The 25,982-nt window shown below is 39.9% G+C and overlaps 3 protein-coding genes across 5 annotated transcripts in view; 1 reads left to right on the top strand and 2 right to left on the bottom strand.

Annotated features, from left to right (window-relative positions):
- scube1 (signal peptide, CUB domain, EGF-like 1) overlaps window positions 1-25,982 on the bottom strand; it is a 647,001-nt gene that overhangs the window by 85,588 nt on the left and 535,431 nt on the right. The window lies entirely within an intron of this gene.
- On the bottom strand, window positions 731-15,243 carry pnpla3 (patatin-like phospholipase domain containing 3). Its single transcript, XM_050036080.1, has 9 exons — window positions 14,930-15,243; window positions 13,340-13,572; window positions 13,151-13,216; window positions 9,915-10,124; window positions 5,983-6,043; window positions 5,087-5,263; window positions 4,853-4,985; window positions 4,567-4,674; window positions 731-3,001 (listed from the first exon to the last, which is right to left on the bottom strand). Exons 1-9 carry the CDS (start codon window positions 15,114-15,116, stop codon window positions 2,761-2,763), a joined length of 1,416 nt encoding a protein of 471 aa, XP_049892037.1. The 5' UTR covers window positions 15,117-15,243; the 3' UTR covers window positions 731-2,760.
- The window catches only part of sult4a1 (sulfotransferase family 4A, member 1), a 47,880-nt gene continuing 39,586 nt past the window's right edge, over window positions 17,689-25,982 (top strand). For all 3 annotated transcript variants that reach the window (XR_007569346.1, XM_050036096.1, XM_050036097.1), the window contains exon 1: window positions 17,689-17,978. Coding sequence is in view for 2 of the 3 variants with exons in the window: in XM_050036096.1 (XP_049892053.1) it covers window positions 17,810-17,978 (169 nt within the window). In the remaining variant the exon portion in view is untranslated. The remainder of the gene's footprint in view (window positions 17,979-25,982) is intronic.

Below are 25,982 nucleotides of genomic sequence, written 5' to 3'. Positions count from 1 at the left end.
CAATCAGAGATCTCCGCCTTCTGATAAACAAAGTGTCTAAAGACTGACTTGTGAGTCTAGTGAGTGACCAGCAATTAAGTATAATGATACTTGACCTTATATGTTATTATAAAATGCTTTATAATGATTATTGTTATGAAGCATTATGACTTTTTATAACTACAATTATGAAGTACTATAGGCAGATCATAAATAATATGTTAATAATGCATTGTAGGCGTGGGCATCAGAGACAGTGTTACCAGAACAACAGGTACCGTATGGACTGCTCTTTAATTATCAGAGGAGGTGGGTGGCTGGGGTTTTTTTTCTCTTTTTTCTCATTGCACATTGTGTCCAAAGGCTGTCGGTAATTTTAAAATCCAGTAACAATTTCTGTTTTTACAGTTTCTAGCTATGATGAATGGTGTAATTTTGGTGATTTTCAAAGAAAACATGCCTTCCTAACTCACCCAGGCTTATCAGGCATGTTTTCTTTAAAAACAATGTGGTAAAATAAATACAAAATACAAACATTTAAAGTTGTGTGCCCCTTCCCTTAGCTAAAAGAAAAAAACACAAGTCCCTCACTAGTACTTTAAACAGTCCCAATTCTCTTGCCATGAGGTAGACTCATATAAAGGGTATTCCTTCAGTGCAGTGTTCATGTTCTCTTTGACTTTGTGGGAAATGTATTATTTGCCTTGTGGCCATCCAAGTTGTTGTTGTGTCAGCAAATAAACAAACAAAATAAGATGTCAAATGGTTTAATTTTAAAAGAATATCACAGTAAAATAAAACACCTTTACATTCAAGTGAGAAATGACTGAAACAGATTAACAACTTGAAGGTTAGACCATGTGCACTGATAACACTGATATTACAATAACACTGGTTGCACAATCTTTGTTAGCACAGTCAGCATCAGTGTTTCATTTGACAATTAAGGTCCTAACAGTGACCTCTATGGAGGATCTGTTCTTGTGTCCTTCATGGAGGTCTTGCTGTTTTACACACAGAAAACAGACTATATTAACCTGCAATTAAGTATTGGTCAGTAATGTTAGTGACCATTGAGTAAAGCAACTTGTCTTTTTTTAGTAGATATGTCTTGATATTTAGAGTTGTGTGATGCTGTACACTATCTGGTCTTTGACATCATCGTGGTAAAAGGACACTTTAGTTTATTACAACTTTTTGGCCATCAATTCTGCAGTTATGGAAACATCTTGTCACTAAAGTATTTTGTTTGTTTGGATTTTTTATACAACTCACTTGTTTAGATGTTATTAAAGCTTGAAGTTATGCATGTAACTGTTGTTGTGCTGTCTGCAAGGTGTCACCACAGCTGGTGAGTCAAAAATGCAACAGTAGCAAGTATCTCATTAACAGCATAGAATTGCGATATTTTTGTGTGGCAATATCATATTGCCACATAGTGCCAAGTATCATTTTTTTAATTATATAAATTATTAATCTTACAAATACAAATTAAACCTTAGGTAGCCTACAAGAATAATATAATCAATTGCTTTTTCAGTCCACTAGATACATTTTGCTGCTGCAAAAAATGACTGAGATGAGTGAGATGAACAGACTGAAAACTTTATCTTATTAGGTAAAACAGATGTTGATAAAAGTTTTCCTTCGGGAAAATAATTTACAGTTGAAAAAGGTAATAAATCGCCATATATTTTATTGCAATACTCAGTATATTGCAACATATTTAAAATTGCAATAATATTGTATTGTGACTTAAGTATTGTGACAATATCGTACCATGGATCTTCTGGTGATTCCCACCCCTACTTTACAACACATAAAACACTCACCGATTTACACACACATTCATACACTGGTGGCTGAGGCTATATTATACAAGGTGCCACCTGCTACTCAGTTAAAATGCAGGGTTGAGTATCAACCACATGCGGACTGGAGGAGCAAGGATGAAACCGTCAATCTTCAGGTTAGCAGGCAACCCGCTCTACCTCCTGAGCCACAGCCACACCAAGCTAGGTTGGAAAATCCTAATAAGTGTCCAAAATTTTGGATGGGATGCTTTGGATAAAATAAGAAACTCAGCATTCAGAGGAGGGATTAAAGTAAATAAAAGAGTGCTCCTAGGGGCAGGGGAGATGCGACAAGCTCACTTGCAGGTATACCTTATGAGCTTATGTCAAGAGTTTTTATCCAATTACCCTCATGGCCAGAGAGGGGAGACAAAAGTTCCACACTCCAGCTTTAAAATGTTAAGAAATGAGGCCAGCAAACCTCCAGTATGGCCATCAGAAAATGCATCATGTCACCTTAAAGTCGTCATATGGCACTTGGAGATATCTCACAACTGTGAAAACAAACAGACATGATCTAAAGGACAAACAGATAGAGAGAGCCACTCCTGGAGAGCCAAATGAATCGACTGAATTAAGTATATTGGAATGTGGAATTAATGCTACTTTCGAGTACATGTTAAACAGGTAGGTGTGGTTGTAGTTAGACTGTAAAACTAGACACATTTCTGTGCTGTACATCAAAACAGGTCATACACACACATCCATGATCCTGAGTAAGCTGCGACTCTGTCTTCCAGAGCACTCATTAAAATATAATATACTTGGTGCTGCCTGGAGTGTTCAGATTCAGACATAAAAATATGTGTTTCCTTAAAACATTTAGACACCATTGCTTATTGGTTTCAAATGTTTACCACTTATCAAACCACCCACTCCAGAGTGGATATCTGACCACAGAGTTAAAGTTCACGTCCTGGGAATCATTTTACTGTTGTGCAGGGCTGAAAGGTTCATCCTGTGAGCCGACAAAGAAGCAGACTTGTTGTGGTGAGGAGGGGATGACGTGAGAATGATGGTGGGACAAGGAGGAGGAAGATTTGGGGATCTCCCAGTAGCTGCCGTGCAGGTCCAGGGAGGAGAGAACAGGCAGGGTGTTTCTGTGCATGGATTTATCACACTCTGAGGGTAGAGGTGGTGTGCTTGTGCATTTCCTCAGGCAGGGCTCACTGTAAAGTTGATTACATAGAGTTAGTTTCACTTATTTTAAAAACAATTTGTGCATAGGATAATAGGCAACAAAGTTCAAAAGCACACACATTCTTTGATATAATGTGTGAAAGTTTATGAGAGGTGAAAGTACCAAAAATGAATTGACAGCTAGAATTACCGCCCCATGGTTGTATGCCTCCGCACAGTCAAGTTTCTCTTGCAGTTTACATCCATGTCACAGAAGATCTGGTGTTGAATAATAGCCATGACAGTGTTTTGCAGAGCACTATGATGTCACAGTGAAGTTGACCTTTGACTCTTTGCATATAAAATGTCTTCACTTAATTATTTTATCCTAGTGGACATTTGTGTGAAGTCTTGTAGTAATTATCATATGAATTATGAGTTATGACCAAAAACATATTTTGTGAGGTCACACTGACCTGAACCTTTGACCTTCTACCGCAAAATTCGAGTCTGTCCGTCTGTCCATCCAATCCTTGTGAACACAATATCCCAAGAATGTCCACTTGGACTCAACAATGTAGTGATTAGTCTTTGGTGGTTATAGGTCAAAGGTCAAGGTCACTGTGACCTTGTCTGTCTCGTTCTTGTGACCACAATATCTCAAAAACGTCCTGAGGGAATTTCTTTAAATTAGGCACAAAGGTTGACTGGGACTCAAGGATGGACTGATTGGATTTTGGTGGTCAAAGGTCGCTGTGACCTTGTCTGTCTCATTTTTGTTAATGCAATACTTCAAGAACAGTGAGAGGCAATTTCTTCAAATTTGGCACAAATGTTCTCTTGGAGGAAACAATTAACTGATTGGATTTCAATTATCAAAGGTCAAGCACAGTGTGACCTTGCATCTGTCTCATTCTTATGAACACAATATCTCAAGAACACCCTGAGGGAATTTCTTTAAATTTCACACAAATGTCCACTTTGACTGAAGAATAAACTGATTAGAATTTTGTGGTAGAAAGTAAAAGGTCAAGGTCAGTATGACCACAAAAAATATGTTTTGGCCATAACTCAAGAATTCATCGGCTAATTATGACAAAACTTCACACAAATGTCTAATAGTATAAAATAATAAATTGATGACATTTTATATCCAAAAAGTCAAAGGTCAACTTCACTGTGACATCATAATGATCTGCATAAGACGCTTTTCTGGCCATTATTCAATGTCATATCTCAGGAAGAGAAGAGGAGACATTTGGTCAGATACTGAATTAGTGACACTAATCTTGGGTGTCCACCTTGAAACTGTGCTGACTGTATAGATCTTCTATGCTGTTGGGGGGAAGACATGTGTGAAGCATCTATGTTTTCACAGACATGGATGTAAACTGTAAGAGAAACGTGACTGGTGCGGGGAGGCATACAAGCGGGGGGCAGTAAGTTTTTTAGTAACGTGATTTTTCTTTACTTTCTGAGATCTTTTGTTGGATGTATTCTTTTAGTGATTTTCTGATTTTTTCATATACAACCTTCTTGGTTTGTAATTTGCAGTTGGATAACTGTATGACTAAACTCAAACACTGTATTACACTGTATGAAAATCATCTGTCACCTCATGGAGCTGGTTGGTGCTCCTTTCCAGGCCTGTTGGTACATGCCACCTGCAACCCCAAACAGCCAGCGCATATCAGCTGGCACCTCTGGGATCCATTCCACAAACCTGGAGCAGAGCAGAAACATTATATCAACAGGCACTGAACTGATGTTGAACATGGAAACTGATAGCTTGGTCATGGACCTCACTTTTTCTTCAAGATGAGTGAAAATGAGATTGAAATGCAGAATTATTTTGGTTAAAGGTGAGATGTTGTAATGTTCAGAATCAGATCTATACTGACCTCTGGGCCACTGAGTAGGCCGACTGTACAGGAAGTGTGTATGGCATGAGCATGTAGGAGGCCACTCTCACTGGCAGCATCTCGGAAACCTTGGCAATCAGGCCAGGTTTGTCTTGGCAGGCCTCGCAGAACACTGAAGGACACACAGACAACAGTCAACCACACACCACTTTACAGAGGCCTTACAAAACTTATTGCATTACTAAAAACCAACAGTCTGGGATGACACCACACCTTTCTTGATGGGCGTAGGCAGAGCAATCTGCTCATCCAGCCACCAGTGCTGTTTCCGCAGTAGGTGGAGCCTACGGAGCACCCACTCTTTGGTGGTTTCTGTATGCTTGCAGCAGCAGGTGGGCGTGCTCTCTGGAGGGGCAAGGCCTGAGGTCGGACGCTCCAGCATCAGCAGGTCTGGCACCACAAAACATGACATCATTAACACTGTCCAAGGGTTAAACTAGAGGCTAATAGGGATGCATCATACCTAGGTAAGCTTATTTGATATCACCATGGTAACTAAGGATAGACCGATACATCGGCCGGCCAATATATCGGGCCGATATTTGAGTTTTTTACTTGTATCGGCATCGGCCGATACGCGTGTGGGTTCGCGGATTTATTTTTCCCTGGCATGATTTACAGACAGGCATCCACGGGCAGCTCTGTGTTGCCGGAAGACCCTGCAGCGCACATGCAGCGAATCCTACTGTGTACAGTAGTTGTTCTTTTATTTATGCTTCAGCTTAAATATTTGTTTATTTTATAAAGACATTACTGGAAGATTTAAGAGCACTGAACTCTTTTTTTTATTTGAATGTCTAATAATAATAATAATAATAATATTCTACCTGTTCTACCTCAACTTTCCATCTTGTTTTAGTATTTTTACTGTTCAATAAATGTTTCTTATTTTAAACTTGAGACCTGTAATATTTGTTATCATTGTGTCATTTTTTTGATGTAAATTGAGGGAGCAAAAGCAGTATCGGCCCCAAATATCGGCTCAAGAAAATCGGCAGTCCATAATTGGTCATCGGCTAAGGGTGATGGAAAAAAATCGGTATCGGCATCGGCCCTAAAAAACCCATATCGGTCTATCCCTAATGGTAACACAGTAGTAGAGTACTCACTGTTCTCTTCAAGGAAACGTAGAGCATCCTTATAACCACTCTGACACATCTCAGCCAGAACCTGTGGAGGAAGACAGGACATCTAATAGTCAGTCATTCTCATGAATGCAATATCTCGAGAACACACAACACACAATCAATTTTCTTTGACATCACTGTCATAATTCACTTCATAACATCACACAACAGGTGAGGGTGAATTTCTCTTGATTTCTTTGGTTGATTTGTTTTTATTTAAGCATTTTGAATTTTCCATACCCTACTGAATTTACAAATATAAGATTGGTGTAAAATTTCTCACCTAGCTCTCTGCAAAAAAGCAAACAAATTTCCAAAATGTAAAAATTTTCATTCAAGAAAGACTTGGCAAGTAGTGTCATAAAAAGAGAGCTCTGACATCATCAGAGGTGATCACAGCCAACCCACTGGCTGGACTGATAGGGACAGGTCACCACGGGTCAAAATACACTGAGTCCTCTATTATTTGACATTCAAATTCTGTGTTCCTATGCACTGCCATGTGTGTGTGTTTGTAGTGACAAGTTGACACAGAGTTACCGCTTGCAGGCTTGTTTGTCATGTGGCATGGTACAGAGAGGTAATTCCTCCCTCTAGGAATGTGGTAGGAACACACCTCCCCTGTCACACAGACTAATGCACCCAATTACATAACTGTAGAAGCCAGACGACATAACACACACGTGAGGAGAGCGGAGAGTAGCCAGGCTGTATAACAATAACACAGCTCTACCCCAACAAGGTCAAAGCTCACCGCATAATGGGTTACTTAAGAGGGGTCGCAGGAAGATTAAGAAAGTGGAGGGGAAAGCAAAACCTCATGGAGTCAAGGCATAAAAAAGCTTATTTCCTGTGTGCCTTAAAGGTACTTTATCCACTTGTGACAGTGAAGTATACATCTTTAAACTGTCAGCGAGCCACTTCAGTTTCAGTGTGGAGATACTTTGGCCAATCCTTGCGTGCTGGTCATAAAACAGACAAACTGATGTAGTAATTTCAATTCTATAAAAGAATACCTTTCTTGAGTGTGCTAAAATTAGCTTACATTAGCTACCATAAGCTTATGGTCATACCAGACCAAGTATGGTAAATGGATTGTATTTATATAGTGCTTTTCTAGTCTTAGCAACCACTCAAAGCCCTTTACAACACAGGCACCCCACACACACACACACACACACACACACACACACACACATTTATACACTGGTGGCCAAGGCTCAGTGGTGTAGTGGAGGGTATACCTAGGTATATGGGGTATACCTTTCTCTTTTTCTGGCTGTTTACAGTATACCCACCTAACAGCCACAACAACAGCATCAACTACCACTACACCACTGCCGAGGCTACTATACAAGGTGATCAGTAGATCAAGCAGCAACCTCTGGGGCTGAAAAATGAAACCAAAATTGAATTGCCAAAAACTGCAGTTCCTCTAAAGGCCACGAGAGGTTGGCTCAAAGAGTGAGTCAATCCCCATAGACCTCCATGTTAAAATGCCCAACTTTACAGCAGAAATATATAGCCTGGTACAAAAAACACTTTTGGTCTCTATTAGGGATGCACCGAATATTCGGTAACCGAATATATTCGGCTGAATATTGCAAAAAAACACACATTCGGTATTCGGTGGAATAAGTTAAAAGCAAGGCCGAATAATAGCGGCGTGTTTTGATAACGCAATCAAACAGCGTGCCGTGACAGGCGGATTAAAATGTTGGCAGTGTGGCGATCCCTCCCTCACTGCACTCGCATTTGCGACTAACAATAGTTTTGAGCGAGCAAAATAGGCTTAAATCATTCAACACGCTGTGCGAGCAGCCTACAGATTTCAACCAGCAGCAGAAACGAAAGGCGAATTCCACCAATTGTGGGTTGAATGGGGGTCACAGACACAGACAGTAATGTATTCCTGTCAAATATGGCGGCCATCGGCTTTCCGGCGACGGAGAAGTCGGCTCCCATAATATCCTCTTCTTGGCCTGCGGACTGCCCAGAAGTACCTGAACAGCCGAGCCAGCCGAACACAGGTATGTGACGTGTCAGAGGAGAAACAAGCCGTTCACGGCCCACAAACCTCACCGCACTTTAGGGACTGTTCTTTACTTATGAAGGGGAGGAGGGTGGCTGGTTGATTCTTATTTTATTTATTTATTTTATTTTGACCCCCCCATGTTAATCACTCATTGATGCTGTTTTTGAAGTATGAATAAGTCAATAAGTAATTTATTCCATTGAAATATCATTGATGTAGCCTATAATAGAAAAGTGATTTATCTTTTTATAAATGACAAAAGGCACATCTGCCTCTTTTTCGCTGTGGTATCGTTATACTACTCAGAACCATGATATTTTCATTGGTATCGTACAGTGGGATCCAATTTTGGTACCGTGACAACACTAATCTGGAGGGGGTTCATCTGCAAAAACTAATGAAAAACTAAACAACGATATTCGGTATTCGGTACTCGGCCAAGTGTTTAATATTATTCGGCTTCGGCCACAAATTTTCATTTCGGTGCATCCCTAGTCTCTATAGCTAATTTCAACATTCATGGCAACTATACAGAGGGTGATTTTTATGTAACTCACTCATTTACATTTTATTAAAGCTTAAAGTTATTCACAATTAAGGGTGTGGCCATTTTGAGTGACTGATTAGTGCTGTCTGTTGACAGGTCGCTACCATGGTAACAACACTGGTTAGGTAACATAACCTGAGCATAACCACAGATTCCAATGTATAGGCGTAGCCATAGCTGTCACCACCTTAGTGCGTTTTCTGTTCATGAAAATTAATTATAACATTTTGGTGTCTAAAGAAGTCTTGTTCAGTGTTTGGTTGTACAAAAAGACCTTCGAAGGAGTTGGACATTCAGTTACTTTTCCGTTAAGTACATTTTGTTTTAATGGATTAAGCCTGCATTTGGTGGCAAAAATTAGCATTAGCATTAGTATTATCACAGTTAACCATAGCTGTAAATGTACAATGCTAGCTAAGCTAGCAGCTAGTGTTAGGGCTATCTCCACCCTCTCATCTTAATATGGTCACTTCTGGCTCCAGAAACCAAGATGGCCATGGCCAAAATGCCATAGTCCAGCCTTCAAAACCATGAATGTATAAAGAGACCTGGATACAGCATTTAAGGTGAGATCCTGTTCATTTCTATGAATGTTGCTCAGTGGTGCATGAAGCCAAAAAAAAAAGCTTGATTTCTGCAGTATGAAATACCTAGATGATCGGAGCTGCTCTCGCATCATTGGGCCCATAGAGCAAGCGCACTTGACACCAGCTCACCCAGCTCCTTCTGGTTTAGTGCTCTGCTAGCTTAAATGAATATAAAATGATTTTTTCGTGCAGCTCTTTTAGACTTTCCAAATGTTATCAGACTGAATGGATCAAAACCTGATATTAAAACCGGTCATTTTCGTCAGGTCATAATGCTAAAAAAAAATGTATCACCTGATTTACAGACATCTCTTTCCCAATGTAAGTCTATGGGGTCTTTTGGGCCCAAATGGCATGGCGTGACCGCCTGCGTAGTTGTAATTCCACTATTTGGCCACCACAAAAATTGGCTTCAAAAACTGGCTCCAACACTCTGCGCACTTCCTAGTGGCCGGTTCAAAATGGGAATCCACAAACCAGTTGGGTTTATTATCTTGCCCAAGTTCACTGCAACACTTAGACTGAAGGGGCCAGGGACTTAACCAGCTATCTTCCGATACATAAACAACATCTCTACTTCCTGATCTACAGATACCCCACTGGCTGTAGCAAAAAGTACACTTACCATTTTGCATCATATTTTTTGTTATTGTCTTGTCTATTATTTTTTTTAACTTTATTAAATGCACCTTATACACCATCTGACAAAAGCAGGGTGTCCCTCTAACGCTGAGGCATTCCCTACCTTTGGTTCTGGTGGAAACAGGGCCCTGCTGAGGCGGTACAGGTTCCCCAGGTTCATCTGGATGCTTGTGTTGGTGAAGCGCAGCTCGTGGAAGCTGGTGGAGTTGTCGCGGGGACAGATGTCACTTTCGCCAGAGAAAGGCGAGATAGTGATGGTGTTCTTCAGCTCTGACTGTGGCAGGTTGTCACTGATCCCGCCATCCACGTAGCGCTAAAGAAAAGACAGAAATATTTACATCAAGAGTTGAAGTACTTTAAACTTTGACGACAGAGTAGATTGCAATATCATCCTTTACAGAAGGAGTCCCATTGAAACCCATGGGATGTTCTCCCGGCTACTGTACCATAATAATGGTACTTGTGCCCTGCGATTGTTCTGACCTTACATCCTAAAGACACTTTAGCAATTGACCTATCAGTCACGTCTCTGCAACATTAACATCTTTGCGTAATGAAATGCTCTAGTTCCATTTCAGATTCAACCTCTGGAACCTTGGAAAACGAAGGGAGGGTATTCATCATTTAAAGCGCTTAAAATGCCACAGAAAAAGGATTAACCTTATTCCAAGTGCCAGTTGTAAAATCCCATTCAGTTTGGCAGAGATGGTGCCAGCAGTCCAAATGAGTGAAAAATGTGGCATCTGTGTTACAACCTCACTGCCAGCTTGACAGAATATAGGTCAGTGAGGAAATGGAGGTCAGGATGCATCAATGTGCATATAGAGTCATAGAAGTGTGGATTTTGACACTTTAACATATACGGAGCAAAAATTTAAACACAGCACTTTTGATTTTGCTCCCATTTTTAACAGGTTTAAGTTAAAGGTTTAAGGCTTTTTTAATACATTCAGTCCTCTCAAATTTTGGTCACAAATTTGTTAAAATCCATATTAGTGAGCACCTCTCCTACACCAAGATAATCCACTCAGCTGACACATAGCATATCAAGATGCTGCTTAAATAGCATTTTTACAACACAGGTGTGCCTTGGGATGGTCACAATAAAAGGCCACTCTAAAATGTGCAGTTTGACCACACAACATAATGCCACAGATGTTGCAAGTTTTGAGGGAGTATGCCATTGGCATGCTGACTGCAGTGTCATTTCAAAGCGATTCAGGCTTCTGCTGCACACAATGATTTGTCAAAACTTATGTTAGACATCTCAATCATCCCAACAGCAGCACAAGACATGAGGGTAGCCTAACTGCAACGTCCTGTTGGGGGCTTTCAAAATAAAATAATCTCTGCACTCCAGTGAGCCAGTTATAAAGTGTAAAACTTTCACAGTACAGCGGGGAATACAATAGCCTACTAACTGCACAAAACAATATGAAATGACTGGATAACACAGTGACAGCCCAGCAGTTGCTAGGTGATAAGGTAAACGTTCAAATTTCTGCTACCAATTGAAAAGAAGTACAGGCATCTGGCCAATCATCACTGTGTTCTACTCAGTTTTTTTTGTTTACAGACATAGGGTTGGATTTCTAAATGTAAAGAGGAAAAAACAGAATCTGGTTTTATTTGGAACTCTGACATTCTAAATTACAAATACATTTCAACAAAAAAATGGATATTTTGTGTGCCGAGAAAGAATAGTCATTTTCCGCAACAGTCGCTCAAAAAAGAGAACAATCCCGGGAAAACCAGAACATGTGGCAACCCTACAGGTGCTTAATGGAGCGTCTCAGACAGAGTGAATACAGGTGTTCCAACACAGACAGTGTGAGGAAAATAAAGTGTTTTTGACCATTATGGCATGTAAGCATGTTCTAGTAGAAACCTTTAATACAAGTATGAACCTGTCCCTTTAAGTCCATTTTAAGTTTTATCTATCAAATGCCTACAAATGTTTGATTTTTAATAAATACACCACTAGCTATTCTCCAAATTACTAGTTGTCCACAGGGTGTCATGCCTCAAGTTAATGCACACTCATGCAAGGAATTGGTGAGTCACATGAAACTGGGCTCTGAGCCTGCAGCAGTCAGGCAGCAGAAAGTACACAATGTACAGAATCCACAAATATAGCCTGCAGACAGAATGTGTGCATACAGACAGCTGCGTGTTTACAGTTTGACTGAATCTAGCTTCAAGTTGTAGGACAGACTGTGTTCCCTGTGATGTTTTGACATGGAACTCTGGCACAAAGACTGGGACAACAGGCAGTATTCAGGGTGAAGTGTACCAAGATGTCCACAAAGACAGTGTTTGTCAGGGATGTCCTATTTTACCACAGAGATTTACTCTGTGACTGGAGCTTCTCCGTCTGGTCCTAACACAAAAAACTCATTATATAATTTGAATCGATTTATATTTACTGTAAATGATATGCACTGAGCTGATGTCATTCGCTTGAGTACTTTTATATGTATGGATTGTGAATCACTTGACCTTTGTATTTTATTATTACTACATAACGTCATCTGAATCTAATCTGACTGACTTAGTTATGCTTGTGTACCAGCTGGCAATAGGGCAGAGGGAGTAGGTCTGATTAGTGCTGCCTGTTAACAGTGGCACACACACACACACACACACACACACACACACACACACACACACACACACACACACACACAGTAACCCCAGCTCTATCTGTCCCAATTAGATCACTGTCAAAGTCCAATAGCAGCTGATAAGTCCAAGTGAAGACATCACTGGTATCAAACCAGGACTTACAGCTAAATCGATTATAAGTTCTCTTTCTAAACATGCAAGCCACCCAGACTGATTGATTTATAAAGGAAACTAAAATGATCTCATAGCAGTCTCGTGGCTTGACCTATATTTTCCTGTTGCTTTTTTCCTGTGCAGTATTCCTCCAGTCCTATTTTTAGGTTTTAATAGAACACTGTCATGTAATAGAACGCTTTTGGATCACAGATGCACCCAAAGGCAATTCAAATGATCTTCAAATTTTATTTTTCAAATTTTAATATGTTTCTAAATTCAGGATCATGATGATTATCCTCTCTGATGTTTGACTCCCTTTTCAACTTTGCTTGTTGTTACATGAAAAAACTGTGATCTTTCTTTGTCAATGAAACTTCCTTCTACACTGAACAAAAATTTTAACACTTTCGTTTTTGCTCAGAAAAAAACTTTGGAGGCAGTAACTATTCTGGGAGAAGAAAGAGAGTGAAATACAGTTTTGTACAAATTACTGTGAATCCCAAAAGGAGACTTTAAAGCTCAACCTTGTTGAATAGCAACTCAGCTGCAGACACCTACCACTCCTCTGAAGGACGGAGGGATCAGCCCGCAGTAGATGGGAATGAAACAGCTACAGATCAGCGCCTGTGGAAAAAGTGCAGGGTTAAACCAGAGAAAATCAATTTCCTGTGCTTACAATACTGTGACGGATGCCCCAGAAGAGGGTTCTCCAGAATTAAAAATAACAATGTCACAGATTTCCCGCACCTGTATGAGTTCCTCTTTGGAGCTAAACTCTGACACCAGCACGTTCTCCCCATCAGACACTCTGGTCAGTGAAACACACAGCCGCCCCGAGGCGAGGATGTGTGCGTCAGAAGGAAGGTCACGATTCAGGCCAGTCTTGATCACCTTGACCAGGTTGAAGGTAGGGTGAAGGGGGCCCAGGTTCCTCTTCCTGGCCTCTTTTGCCACCTCGATCACATCTTCACAACATTTAGCTAAAAATGAGAAGAAAACACAGTTTAGGCTGAGGAGATGGGACTTTAAAGCTACACTCCTGATTTGAAGATTCCCTGTGATCAATCGGCTGCAACTTGGAAAACAAACCTTCAAGATTTAGCCTGCTATTGGATCAATATTCACTAAAGCTACCAGGAGTCAGTGACCACCAGTAACCTCAGCGAGCCCTCTCCTGAGTACTCAGCCCATGCTGAGGTCATTGCAGCCTCTTGTTGGTCGACACGTGTTTACTGATATCAGCCTTTATTGCTTTTTCATGGGAGAGAAAGAGAGGCTCTGACTCACACTGTCCACAGTGAAAACAGAGCCCTCTTGTGATCATGTTTTTCTGTGTACAGTATATTGCCCGAGATGCATTCTCACATAAACTCATTTAAAGTGTAAAAAGTTTCCAATGACCTTATCTATATGTTTTTTTCCCGAACTGCTTGTCTGCTTTTTATTATGTTGTCTCTTATATCTAAAGGGCTGACAACAAATTTCCACCCTGGTGGATAATAAAGATATTCATTTCATTTCATTTCAATTCAATCTAATTTAATCTAATCTAGTTTAATTTAATTCAATTCAATTCTTTTAGGCCTACGTGTTAATGACATTCATGCGATTTATGTTTGGGATGCAGGAAAATTGAGTCTTCTAATGTTTCATATATGGAATTCAACCAGTTTTCTCACACCAATAACTGAAATGAAAAAAGTTGAACCTATGTTATTTAAGCATGTGTGTGTGTGTGTTTGTATACTGTATACAAACACACACAAATATATATATTTCTGCAGCAATCATTAAAAACAACACCAATCATAATCAATAAATAATATATTGGTTGTTATTGTTATAATTGTTATTATTATTATTATTATAGGTCTACTAATAATAGGTTAATAACAACAATAATAAAAACTAGAAAAGGCATCTTCTGCAGAAAGTGCGTGTGGATGCTGACAGCTGAAATGCATTGCTGAAAATGCAGAAATATAAAACAAATTGGCTGAGATATAAAAGCTCAAATGCACTGACTACACTGCTGAAAAACCTGGAAACTACAAGACAAGAAGTCGAAAAACGCTTAATATACTTGGAAGAAAAATGCTGAATTCAAGCGGAAATGTCCTTGAAGAGCTGAACATGAGTCTGTAGCTGAAAGTATGCAGAAGTAGTTTAATGCCAAAAAACGTACGGAAGGTAAATTAAGCACCAGAATAACGATTTGCAGAATAGTAGCCTAATTAATTATTCAAAATCATATCAATTATACATATCCTCCATATCCTGCCTCAAATGTATCCTACATAGAACTCCAGGCTACCGAGCCACAGCGGTGTTTCTTACTTATTGAAGCCTGGCTGGCGAGCACCGCGGCGGTCAGAGCACCGGCAGAGGCTCCGTACAGCTTGGTGGCCCCTTTCAGCAGGTAGGGCGCTTTCTCCAGCAGACAGCTGGCAACCCCGATGTGGTAAATTCCCAAAAACCCGCACCCGGCGAATGACAAGTTCCAGCCGCCGTTTAGGTCGAACATGGTGGGGCATACCCCGGTTGGGGAGCCCTGAGAGCGGCCTGATCACCGAGTGCGCAGCGGCAGACGGGGAGTCGCACGACTGTCACCAGTGCTCGGCGAACAGGAGCTAACTGAGTTATTCAACAGGTCAACAACTGGATCCATAGAGGGAAGTACAGAGAGGAAGCACTGAGAATGATGCCTTCAAGTGCTGTCGGAACTATCACAACATTGATGTGAGCGGTTCAGCAGCGCGTCTATCCAATTCCTTTCACTTATTTTCTCTTAAGGGATTTATTTATATGATATAAATAGCAGAACATGTACCAAAAAAGCCTTACTGCAATTTTACTGTTCACATGCACATGCTTATATTTTTGTGTTAAGCCATGAAGATTGACCCCTTTGGATTTTTAAAAACTATTATTTATTCATTATCCAACGTTGATGCTCTCAGGTGAGGCGGAACGTGAGGCCCCTTGAAGTCACCGAGGGACAGTAAACGCAACATAATTTTCAAGAGCATGATTGGTCTAATGGACGTCTATCAATTTCTCTTTCGACATAACAGCCAATCAACTGCAAGTAGGACAGACAACACGCAAGGGACTTTACAATCCCCTTAAAAACAGAAGCGAAACCACAAATGCTCCCCCTGCTTCTGTGCTCTTCCCTGACAGTTATTACTCATACCTGTTAAATAATTCTGTGGTGACTGTAGGCCGTACATAATGGTGATAGAACACACTCTCCTTTTCACTGCTGTGTGTTTACATGACATCAGGACCTTTCAAAAGACAGAGCATGTTACCTTGCCACCCTCTGTGACCCAGTCATCCAGGGGAGTCTGGGGGAAACTTCCCTTCATGAGAATTTTTTTGAAACTTAACAGCTTATCTGAACATTTAGGAGCATTTTGACACAAAAATCTTTGATCAGTCATTCCCAAAGTTTTGATGACTGAGTGTCATTTTAGCAAGGCAGAGTATGATTGAGGGCTGCACTGCAAAAGTGCACACACCAAGACTTTTATCTGACTTTTATAACATACTATATTATAACTGTGACAGTTTTATGACATTTATGACATATTATTATGGTAGAGCCAAGTACTGGGATGAAACGAGTATCTGGTAGGGAAAATATAGGCTACCTTTTACAGTATCATCTCAGTAAAACGTGCAAACATCCCTGGTAAAGAAAAATAATTTGGGTGGCTGTGCAGGCTGTTCTCCTAGATTTTTCATGTTTTCCACAAAACTGACTCAAAGTTCACTCAAAAGGTTTAGACTTTGCCTGTCTAAACCTAAAGACACCCAACCATGATTATTTTCCTAAACCTAACCTCTGTAACTTTACGTTAATTATAGCGTCATTCGTGGGACACAAATTCGTGGGATATCATACAAGACATTCTATAAGAATATGTTCAGCTGTCTCTTTCTTTTATGATCAAAAATGATCTGAGATTGTTCTGTAAATAGTTGTCTAATAAATCATAAATGTAAGAACTTCTGACCAACCTATGTAAATTTCAGGCAGAACAAAACTTCTGGCTAGGCCACATCCATTTCCACCTTAAACCTCACCTACTTTTGGTCAAACTCTCTGCCCATTCCGAGTACAAATAAAGATAATTTAGTTTGCTGAACAGATACAGGTACAGATACAGATGATGGTGTACTCACTCATCCCTTCGTATTATACTATGACATTTTTTAAAATACTATATTATAACTTTTTTTATGACTTTTTTATGACATACTATCAACAACAACAGTGATATTATGTATCACTCAATTTTACATTTTACTTTTGAGCCTAATACAATTGAAAGAGAAGTACAGTACGGTGTTTGACATTGATTGTATCCCAGCAGTCAAGCAATGACTTCTGCCTGGGTATGGCAACACCACTTGTACAAACCACACACAGAAATTGCAGTAGCCTACACCATTACTTTGGGTATCAGCAGAAGAGAGAAAGTAGTTCCTACGTGAAACTGCTCACAACAAGGTCTGTAGATTATCTTGAGTAGTAGGTCATGATTTCTGGAAAAAGACATTGCTGTTCAGTTTTTTTTGCTGTGTATTTTTTTTAGTGCTTTGAGCACCACATACTGGGTGCCATCTAGTTCCATAGTAATGGAGAGAGGGCAGAGGGGAACTGTCCCTTTAAAGTATTATTACCTCTGTATGTAGCCTAATATCTAATCGCATATTAAAGTCAAAAGCACTCACAAACACTATAAAAAAACTTATAAGACCCATTAATAAAGAATAGAATATTTTAGGCCTACACAGTTTATGTGACAACATAGTAATTGAGTAGGCTGTATGTAAGACCATAGGATTATGACATAATAATATTATAGGATTATTACAGCTGCCTCATAGGTTGTACTGGAGCAGAGCTCTGTGTAATGTGCTGGGGAACATTCTTCCCCTGCGGTCGCGCGCATCCTCGAGCTTGGCTAGAGTGGTCCTGATGCTGGGACTTGTGCGCGCGCATTACATCACTTCTCCCCCGCGTGATTGGCTGTAGGTCAACTCGTCCGCCTGCCGTGCAGCATTCACAGCAGCGGCGTTTCAAATCAACCTCATCACCATCATCATCATCATCATCTCCACGTCTGATTGAATTCAAAAAAGGGGAAAAACGGTCGCGTGGGTGTGCGCGTTTTCTTGTTCTTGCACTGGCGGCTGGTTTCGAGGATGGCCGAGAGCGAGGCAGATACGCCGAGCACGCCGATTGAGTTTGAGAGCAAATACTTCGAGTTTGATGGAGTGCGGCTGCCGCCCTTCTGCAGAGGGAAGATGGAGGAGATCGCCAACTTCTCCCTCAGAAGTAGCGACATATGGATCGTCACCTACCCGAAGTCAGGTAAACAAGTCTCTGCGTCATCTTCGGGGCACGCTGCTCTCTGTGCGTTCACATTTGTTGGCTGTTGGCATCTCTCTGCTGCAGCGGTGATTGCAGGCTTCCCTTGTGATTATCAAAGTTTCATATGAATATAAATAACAACACAGAGACAGCAGATGTGCAGCTTTTATCGGTCATAGGGTTCATTTTGAATAACGCACAGGCCACAGTCATCATGAAAGTTGGACATCAGGTCGTGTTTTATATTTAACAGCACTGGGTGGGTCACAGTTACCTAACATCCCTGTTTATATTGCGCTTGTGCAACACAATTATATTTTATAGGCCAATATCAAGCTTTTACAAGCAGTATCCCATCATGCATTACATAATCTGATGCAGACAAAAATTTATGAATGCCTAATAGTGCATCAGTAAGCCTACACGTCTAAGCTGGCCTTTATCAGCCACCATAACACGCGCCATGAGACGCAGATGGAAGTTGGTGTTTACATCTAGCTTCAGAGTGTCGTTGCGCAGCTCTGCAGCAGGCCGGCTGCCGCGCGGTGCCCTGTTGTGCGCTGGGTGGGTCCGGTCATGTGACGGCTGGTGGGCAGCTGGGGCTCGATGCAGCATGCAGAAGGACAGTGGGAGTTGAACTGTTGACATGTGAATTAAATTTTTGTTTTGTTGTTGTTTTGTTTTGGTTGAGCATCTCAGTAGCATAGGAGCACCCACAGGTGTAGATTTCAGGGGACACTTAGGGGACACGTCCTACTCAATATTTAGAACATGTGCATTTGTCCCCTCACCTCCCCTACAAAAGTAGCAGAGGACTTTTATTTTGACAAAATTCATGAATTTGCACCATAAATTTCCACCATATGCACATATTGATGCATAAAAATTCACCTGAATGCAGGAAATGTTTGATGCTCATATTTTTCTGGCAGAGGACCCCCAAACCAGGGGTGTACATGTAGACAGTGCAGGCAATGGGATTGCACTGGAGCTCTCGGGGTGGAGGGGCCCGTAGAGAGAGTGGGCCCTGCATGTGATTCAGATAGCTACCTTGGAAATATACCTGTGTTCAAAAAGGATGATTTAAAAAAGGCAATATTTTAAATTTAAAGATTGTGCCAATAGCTATATATATCATCATAAAGGCAAACCCAATTGCATAATGGCTTTTGCTTTTATTTTATTTTTTTAAATTGTCAGTAGCTAGCTAAAACAAAATTATGTTCTTTTTCTACATAAGCTATAAAATATATTAATGAACTATAAAGTGATTCAATGAAATTATTAATTTCTTACTTTCTTTGATTTTTTTTTTGTCAGATATGCAATGATGATTTCTGGGTAATATGGTTGCAGATGTTGTCCAATGTCAAGTCTCTATTTGTGTTGAAACAATACATGCATGATTGCATGCACGAGGGCCCGTCATAGTAATGTGCACTGAGGCCCATTATAACTTCCTTACACTACTGCCCTAAACCCCCCATTTATATGCTCTTATCCACTAACCCCATGAATCCTTTTTTAGAGTGATGGATTTCTACACTAAGTAAGATGGACAGTTACTGTTTTTTATTCTTAATTCTTACATCCTTGCAGAAGTATTTGATCTAATCTAGAAGTTTAGTGATGCTGGGCTAATGTACTGCTGTAAAGCTGGAGAACTAAGCACTAACTAGCAGGCTAGGATGGTGCTGGTCAGCAACAACAGCTTCTTGATTTTCTCTGGGTTATCCTTACTGTATCTGTTAACTCCACCCTCCTTTATTCACAACTGCACGTCACTGTGTTCAATAACAAGCCACTAAAGAGGGAAAATTCAGGGTCAGAGTGCACCAAACTTGAACATGACGTCCCTTTTAGAAAATCCACTGATCACAGCAATTCTATTGAAATACATTGAATGTGTCATTCGAATTGGCCAGGCCTTTAGTTATGTTTAAGCATGTTTAAAATTATTGAAATAAGCAACCCACAAAAAATGTTGTCATTGTATGTCTCTGCAAACCACATTTGCACACAGTTATGTAGTGGATACATTGAAACTTTACATTTCAACACTGTGGTTAGGTATAAGCACAAAAACACATAGTTGTGATCAGAAAAAGATTAAATTGTGGCTTAAAATACCGGGTAACCTGGTTTACCTTGACATCACTGGAGGAAAAGCAGAAAAAAAAATCACTTGTAATGGTTAAAAAGCTGCTTGAGACATAGTGACAGGTAGCTACAAAACACCCATGTTTGGTGCCTAAAAAGCTGCTGGAAAAACACTGATGGGTCTCTACAAAACACCCATGTTTGATGCAAGTCACTACTACTGGAAACACAGTAGTGACTTGCTAAAAAAAACCTTTTTTGTTGTTTTTTGGTCTCAAAGAAGTGGTCTGCATTGGTCTGCAGCTTTGCAGGCATTTCGCCTAGGTGACATGCCATCCACCATCCCCCTCCACCTCCAGATGACAAAGACAGCTCATATACCACGTCACTTTAGAAACTGAATTGATATGATATGTATGAAACATACTAATGTAATGCACTTGTGGTTTGCAGAAATGTACAATGCCAATATTTTCTTCTAGTGACTGGACTGACAGAAAGGAGTTTGAAAACCAGGCCAAAATAGGGGTCATAGGGTTCAATGGGTGCATGACTGAGTGAAAGCATACACTACAGACTTTATTAAAGCAATGAATAATGCTCAATGGGTTTAATCGCATGAATGCATTGTATATGTGTATGCAGATGTAAGTAGGTGGAATGCAGCATGTTGCTGTATCATACTGCTGCACACATTCTGCTACATGATACTGTGAGAGACAGCAGTAGAGCCAAACTCTCCTGGGTGTAACAGACTGTGCTGCTTCCTGTTTAGGTTTTGCCCTGCAAGCATAGATTTGTGCTGCATCCTCCCATTACTTCCAGAGGGGCCTCGTGTTAAATGTACACGATTTGTTCAGACCCTTCTGGAAATCAGTACCTCTCATGCTGGCTGACTGACTGTGGAAAGAAAAGTGCAATTCTCTCAAAAATCTCAAATAAACTGCAGAAGGAGTTCTTTTTATTGTTTATTATTTTACAGTTCGCCAACTAAAACACTACAGCTGCACAAATAACATCATACAATTCATCAAATAACTGTGTGAGTTATCACCTGTAGAGATAAATGGATAATTATTATTAGCAGAGTTTTACAAAGCTTTTTAGTTTTCTTTCAGCTCGTGTGCTGGTTTTACAGTGCCCAGTTTTCATGTTTAAGTTTATCTGTTTTCATTGAAAAATCCAGATAAAGCCTGTGACTATGGGGAATACAGAGGAAAATGTAGTTGCTAGAGAGGCAGATATTTCCCTCATGATTTGGTTGAGACTGAAAAAAACCTAAGCACTAAATACTGGACATCAATTCTAGAATCATGACCTTATGACATAATCATGACATAACTTAAGACTAATAGCTAATCTTATTGATGAAGTAAACATAACTTAAGACTAAAAGATTTATTTACTTACTTTTTTCAAGGCAAGCAGTTTCCTAGATTTTTTTTTAAAGTAAGATCAGCTTGTCAGATTTTATTACAAGATGAATTTATGAGCAAGCATATTAGCTCAAATGCACATACAACTTATGGCACTGTTTGTGGATGTCTTTATCATCAGATAAATCATTGATAATATAATGGCCGTGATATATAATCTCATGACACACTTTAAGAACAATATCTAATAAGAGGAATTCAGGAAATTCTAATTTTCTGTCTTCTTTACTTCTAACAATCATAATATTACTTTTGTTAGCATTATATTTGATGCTAAAAACCATATCGTGAGCAAACCTTAAACAAATGCACCAGAATTACTATATAAAACACAAATCATGAGCCAGTAATTCGTACTACGTAACCGCGAACATGTAATCAGTGGGGCTGCAATCACATGACCAATGCACTGACGGGAATAAGGACACAGTATAAAGAGCAAAACTTTAGTTAAGGAGGCAGGCTGAGGTGGTGGACTTCATTTGCCTAAACCTAACCTAAGTAACTTGACATTAAGTACGTATCATGAGGACACCAAGCATGTTTGTTTTCCTAACCCTAACTTACATGACTTTACTTTCCTAAACCAAACCTACGTAACTTTACTTGTCTGACCCTAACCTACATTACTTCATCTGTCTATACCTAACCTACATAACTTCACTCGCCTAAATCGGAGCTGATTAGCTTGAAGTTCGAACATGACAGTGTCCAACCACGTTTCTTTTCCTTAGCCCAACCTACTTAACTTCATTTGCCTAAACCTAACATACGTAACATTACTTGCCTTAACCTATCCTATGTAACTTTACATGCCTAAACCTAATCTACTCAACTTCACTCGCCTTAACCTTACCTACTTAACTTCACTTGTCTAAACCTAACCTACATAACTTTACTTGCCTAAATTGAACCTACTTAACTTGACTTGTCTAAACCTAACCTACATAACTTTACTTGCCTAAATTGAACCTACTTAACTTGACTTGAAGTTCAAACATGACAAATGTCAAACCATGTTTCTTCTCCTAAACCTAACTTACATGACTTTATTTGCCTAAACCTAGGCTACGTAACTTTGTGCTGAGTACATGATTTTACATTAAGTACATAGCATGACAATGGCATTTGTGGGGTGCTAATTCATTAGATACCATAGGAACCATTGTATGTGCATTTTCGTAAGGTATAATACAAACCATTGTATAAGGATACATGCTATATTACATGCATTTAATTTCCCTGTCAAACGTTGTTACTAGCACACATAACTACACATAAATGCCTTTGTGAATTCACACAGACAGGGATGTACTGTATGGAGAGAAGCTGATACACATATCTCCCACATCTCACCAATATGTTGTGCTTGCCTAGATGTCAAACAAGCTTATTGTTTGATCCAATTTGCTGTTTGGAGGCAGTTTCATAACTGAACACAGGAACTGAACTGTACACATGAACATTACACCCAAATCTTTACAAGTAATTAAAAAACAGCCATGTAAATGATTCCAAACAAAATGTACTCTGTAAATTCCGTGTATTACATAGTTTTAATACAAATACCCATATTAACCAACATCAGGACCTGCATCACGGCCAGCTCATAAAATTACCAGAGAACACACGCAATCTCACATATTACTTATAATAAATCAAAGACAGACTCAGATATTTCCAGGGCACGGTAGGCTGACATCAAAGCTAATTTTTCAGGCTCATCATCAGTGACGTCTGATTCACCAGGTCTAAAACTACGAATCACATCAGCCTGGGCACAAGCACCAAGAACACTCGCTTTCATAAGTTTGCCACAGCAAGATCTGGAATGTTCTCTCAAATTTATAGACAAAAACAAATAACGCTTGATCTGAACTTAATATCCTTGCAGGCAAATCAGCATGCAACTGGCCTCTCCTCTGTTACTCTGTAGCTTCCTGCACACAGTGGTAATGTTATTGAATAAAAATATTGAAATTGAATAAATCCTGGTGATGTGAATGTTTGACATTTAAATGTCAATTTACCAAGATGATGCTGTGGAGTGAAAACAGTGATGCAAACAGTTAAGAACTCTGCTGTTTCTTGTGCACATGAGAGAAGCAGTCAAAAACATGAACCAATTCCTCTCCCCCCGCTCCCTGTTGTCTGTCCTCCTCTGGTGCAGAGGGAAAGAAGGCACATGGCAGGCCACATGGTTGGGATGCATGCAGCAGAGCTGTGAGGCCATTGGATTGCATGTGACAGTTTTGGCCAATGAGATTTGCAGGGTCCTATAAATCGAGGGGGGTGACAGTGTTTGGGGTTGCTCACCAGTTCATGATGGTAGTGCATTTATGACTGCTTTGACATCAGCCATACGCTCAATCATGTTTCCCTGCAAGCTGTACACCTCTGCATTGCACACACACACACACACACACACACACATACACACACACACACACACACACACACACCTGGCTAACCTGAAGCACAGACACTGAGGAGAGAGCATCCTCTGCTCTGGCTGCATGCTGTGCACTGTTGTGCAGAGCAGAGGTTTGCAAAATGAAAATGATGCAAATTTAAAGAGGTACTCGATTCTACATGTCTACATGTCAGCATAACCACTAGCCATGGAGGATACAACTCAGCCTGTGTGCACCGTAACAGTACAATTTCTTCTGTGGCTCTGGAGGAGCTTTCTGATGTCTGAGAAAATAACCCTGATGATGTCATCGGGTTATCTCAGCTTGGACTTCAGGACTATAAATTCTTACTAGCAAACAAACAACAACCAGGCAGGAAGAGTCTAATGAAAGTTCATGCTAATTGCATTATGGGATATGTAGGAATTATTGTTTTTTGGAGCTTGACCTTGTAGAGTACCCGTCAGAATATCTCAGTCTCTGCTGCATTAATTTTGACCATTCCTTATTTAATCTGTCCCTGGCAATATCGTGTAGCTTTAAACAGTATGATGAGTCTGTGACTTTGTTGTTCACATGTTCAAGTTTTCAAATGACACCAAGAGCAGAATTAGAAACAAAAGCAGAGAATTACTCTGAAAAAGGATAGATAATATAAATATATATTTTGGAAAAATGTAGCGAGTTGAAATTCAACAACACTGTAAATAATGTTTAATAGTCCCAATAGGTATCTACACTACATCACCAAAACTATGTTGCTTTCATATTGTATGACCTAGAAACATTCCAATATTGATTCAGATACCTGTACTTGCCAATACAGAGTATCGGTACTGATCCGATACCACTGCATTGAATAAATAAATGAATAACAGCTGTGTATATGACTAACCATTTATGGATGTGAAATGATTACTATTATTGTTGTAGCCTATTGTACTGTAGCCTCTGCTAATGAGATTTGGCAAAATGTAGAGGAAAGGGCGCTAGACTGAAGACGATTGATGCATATTTTAGTTGCCAAAATGTATTTTTTTTTTTTTGGTGTATAGGCTCCACATTTTTACAATAACCATAATAACCATTATTTTTTTTTAAGTGAGGTCCAACACTGATGTTGGGTGATAAGGCCTGCCTCGCAGTCTACGTTCCAGCTCAACGTAAAAAAAAACTCCCTCTGCAACGTAGGGAGTTTTTTTAAACTCTGAAATTGTATCCGCCCATCTAAACACAAAATCAGGGAGAAAGTCATCAGTCTTTAGTTAAGCAAAGCGTCTAAAGACTGACTTGTGAGTCCAGCATTCACCAAACCAAGGTTCAAGGTTCATTTATTGTCATTCTACAACAAAGGGTTACACAACAAAATGCAAGTTGTAGTTTGTTGCTCAGACTGCCAGAAATTAAAGTTTCTACATTACTGATGTACCTCATGTTGCTGAACTGAGCATAAATAGCTGGCTAGTTATAGACTGAATCCCCATGATGCTTTTCTAATAACAACAATAGTAGACAACTGGCAATTGATCTCTAAAAGATATTCTAGATATAGCATGCTATTAAACTCATATTGATTTTTTTTAGGTGGGCCTTTACTTAGGTGGCTATCCACCTTATTTTCAAACACGGAAGTAAATAGTGATCAACTTCCTTTTTTTTGTGCTTGACTTCCGGTCAGCAGCTTTCCCTCATGCTTTCCCTTACCGGAGCTAACGGTGCAAGCTAATTTTTTTCAGTTTTCAATTGTTTATGTTAGTCAGTCAGTTAGTTAGTTAGTTAGTCTGTGTATTTTATATCGATAACTCTGCCCACGTTTCCGTTATAACGGAAATTTATTCCCTCTAAACGCGAATAAATCACACGCCAATCATAAATTATGAACCAAAAAAGCACAATCTATCCCGAGTGAGACAAACTGCTTGATCCCCGTCTCCAGTGTACCAGCAGAGAACCTGCAGAACCGAATCAGCGAAAAAACATACCGGGCTACACAGCCTCTCTACCTGAGCAGCTGAAGCTGCGGCTCACACCCTCGACACACAGACACACAGACG

The sequence above is a fragment of the Epinephelus moara genome, chromosome 23, assembly GCF_006386435.1.
Source record: "Epinephelus moara isolate mb chromosome 23, YSFRI_EMoa_1.0, whole genome shotgun sequence".
Classification (NCBI taxonomy): domain Eukaryota; kingdom Metazoa; phylum Chordata; class Actinopteri; order Perciformes; family Serranidae; genus Epinephelus; species Epinephelus moara.
This window is presented reverse-complemented; position numbering and strand designations above follow the sequence as displayed.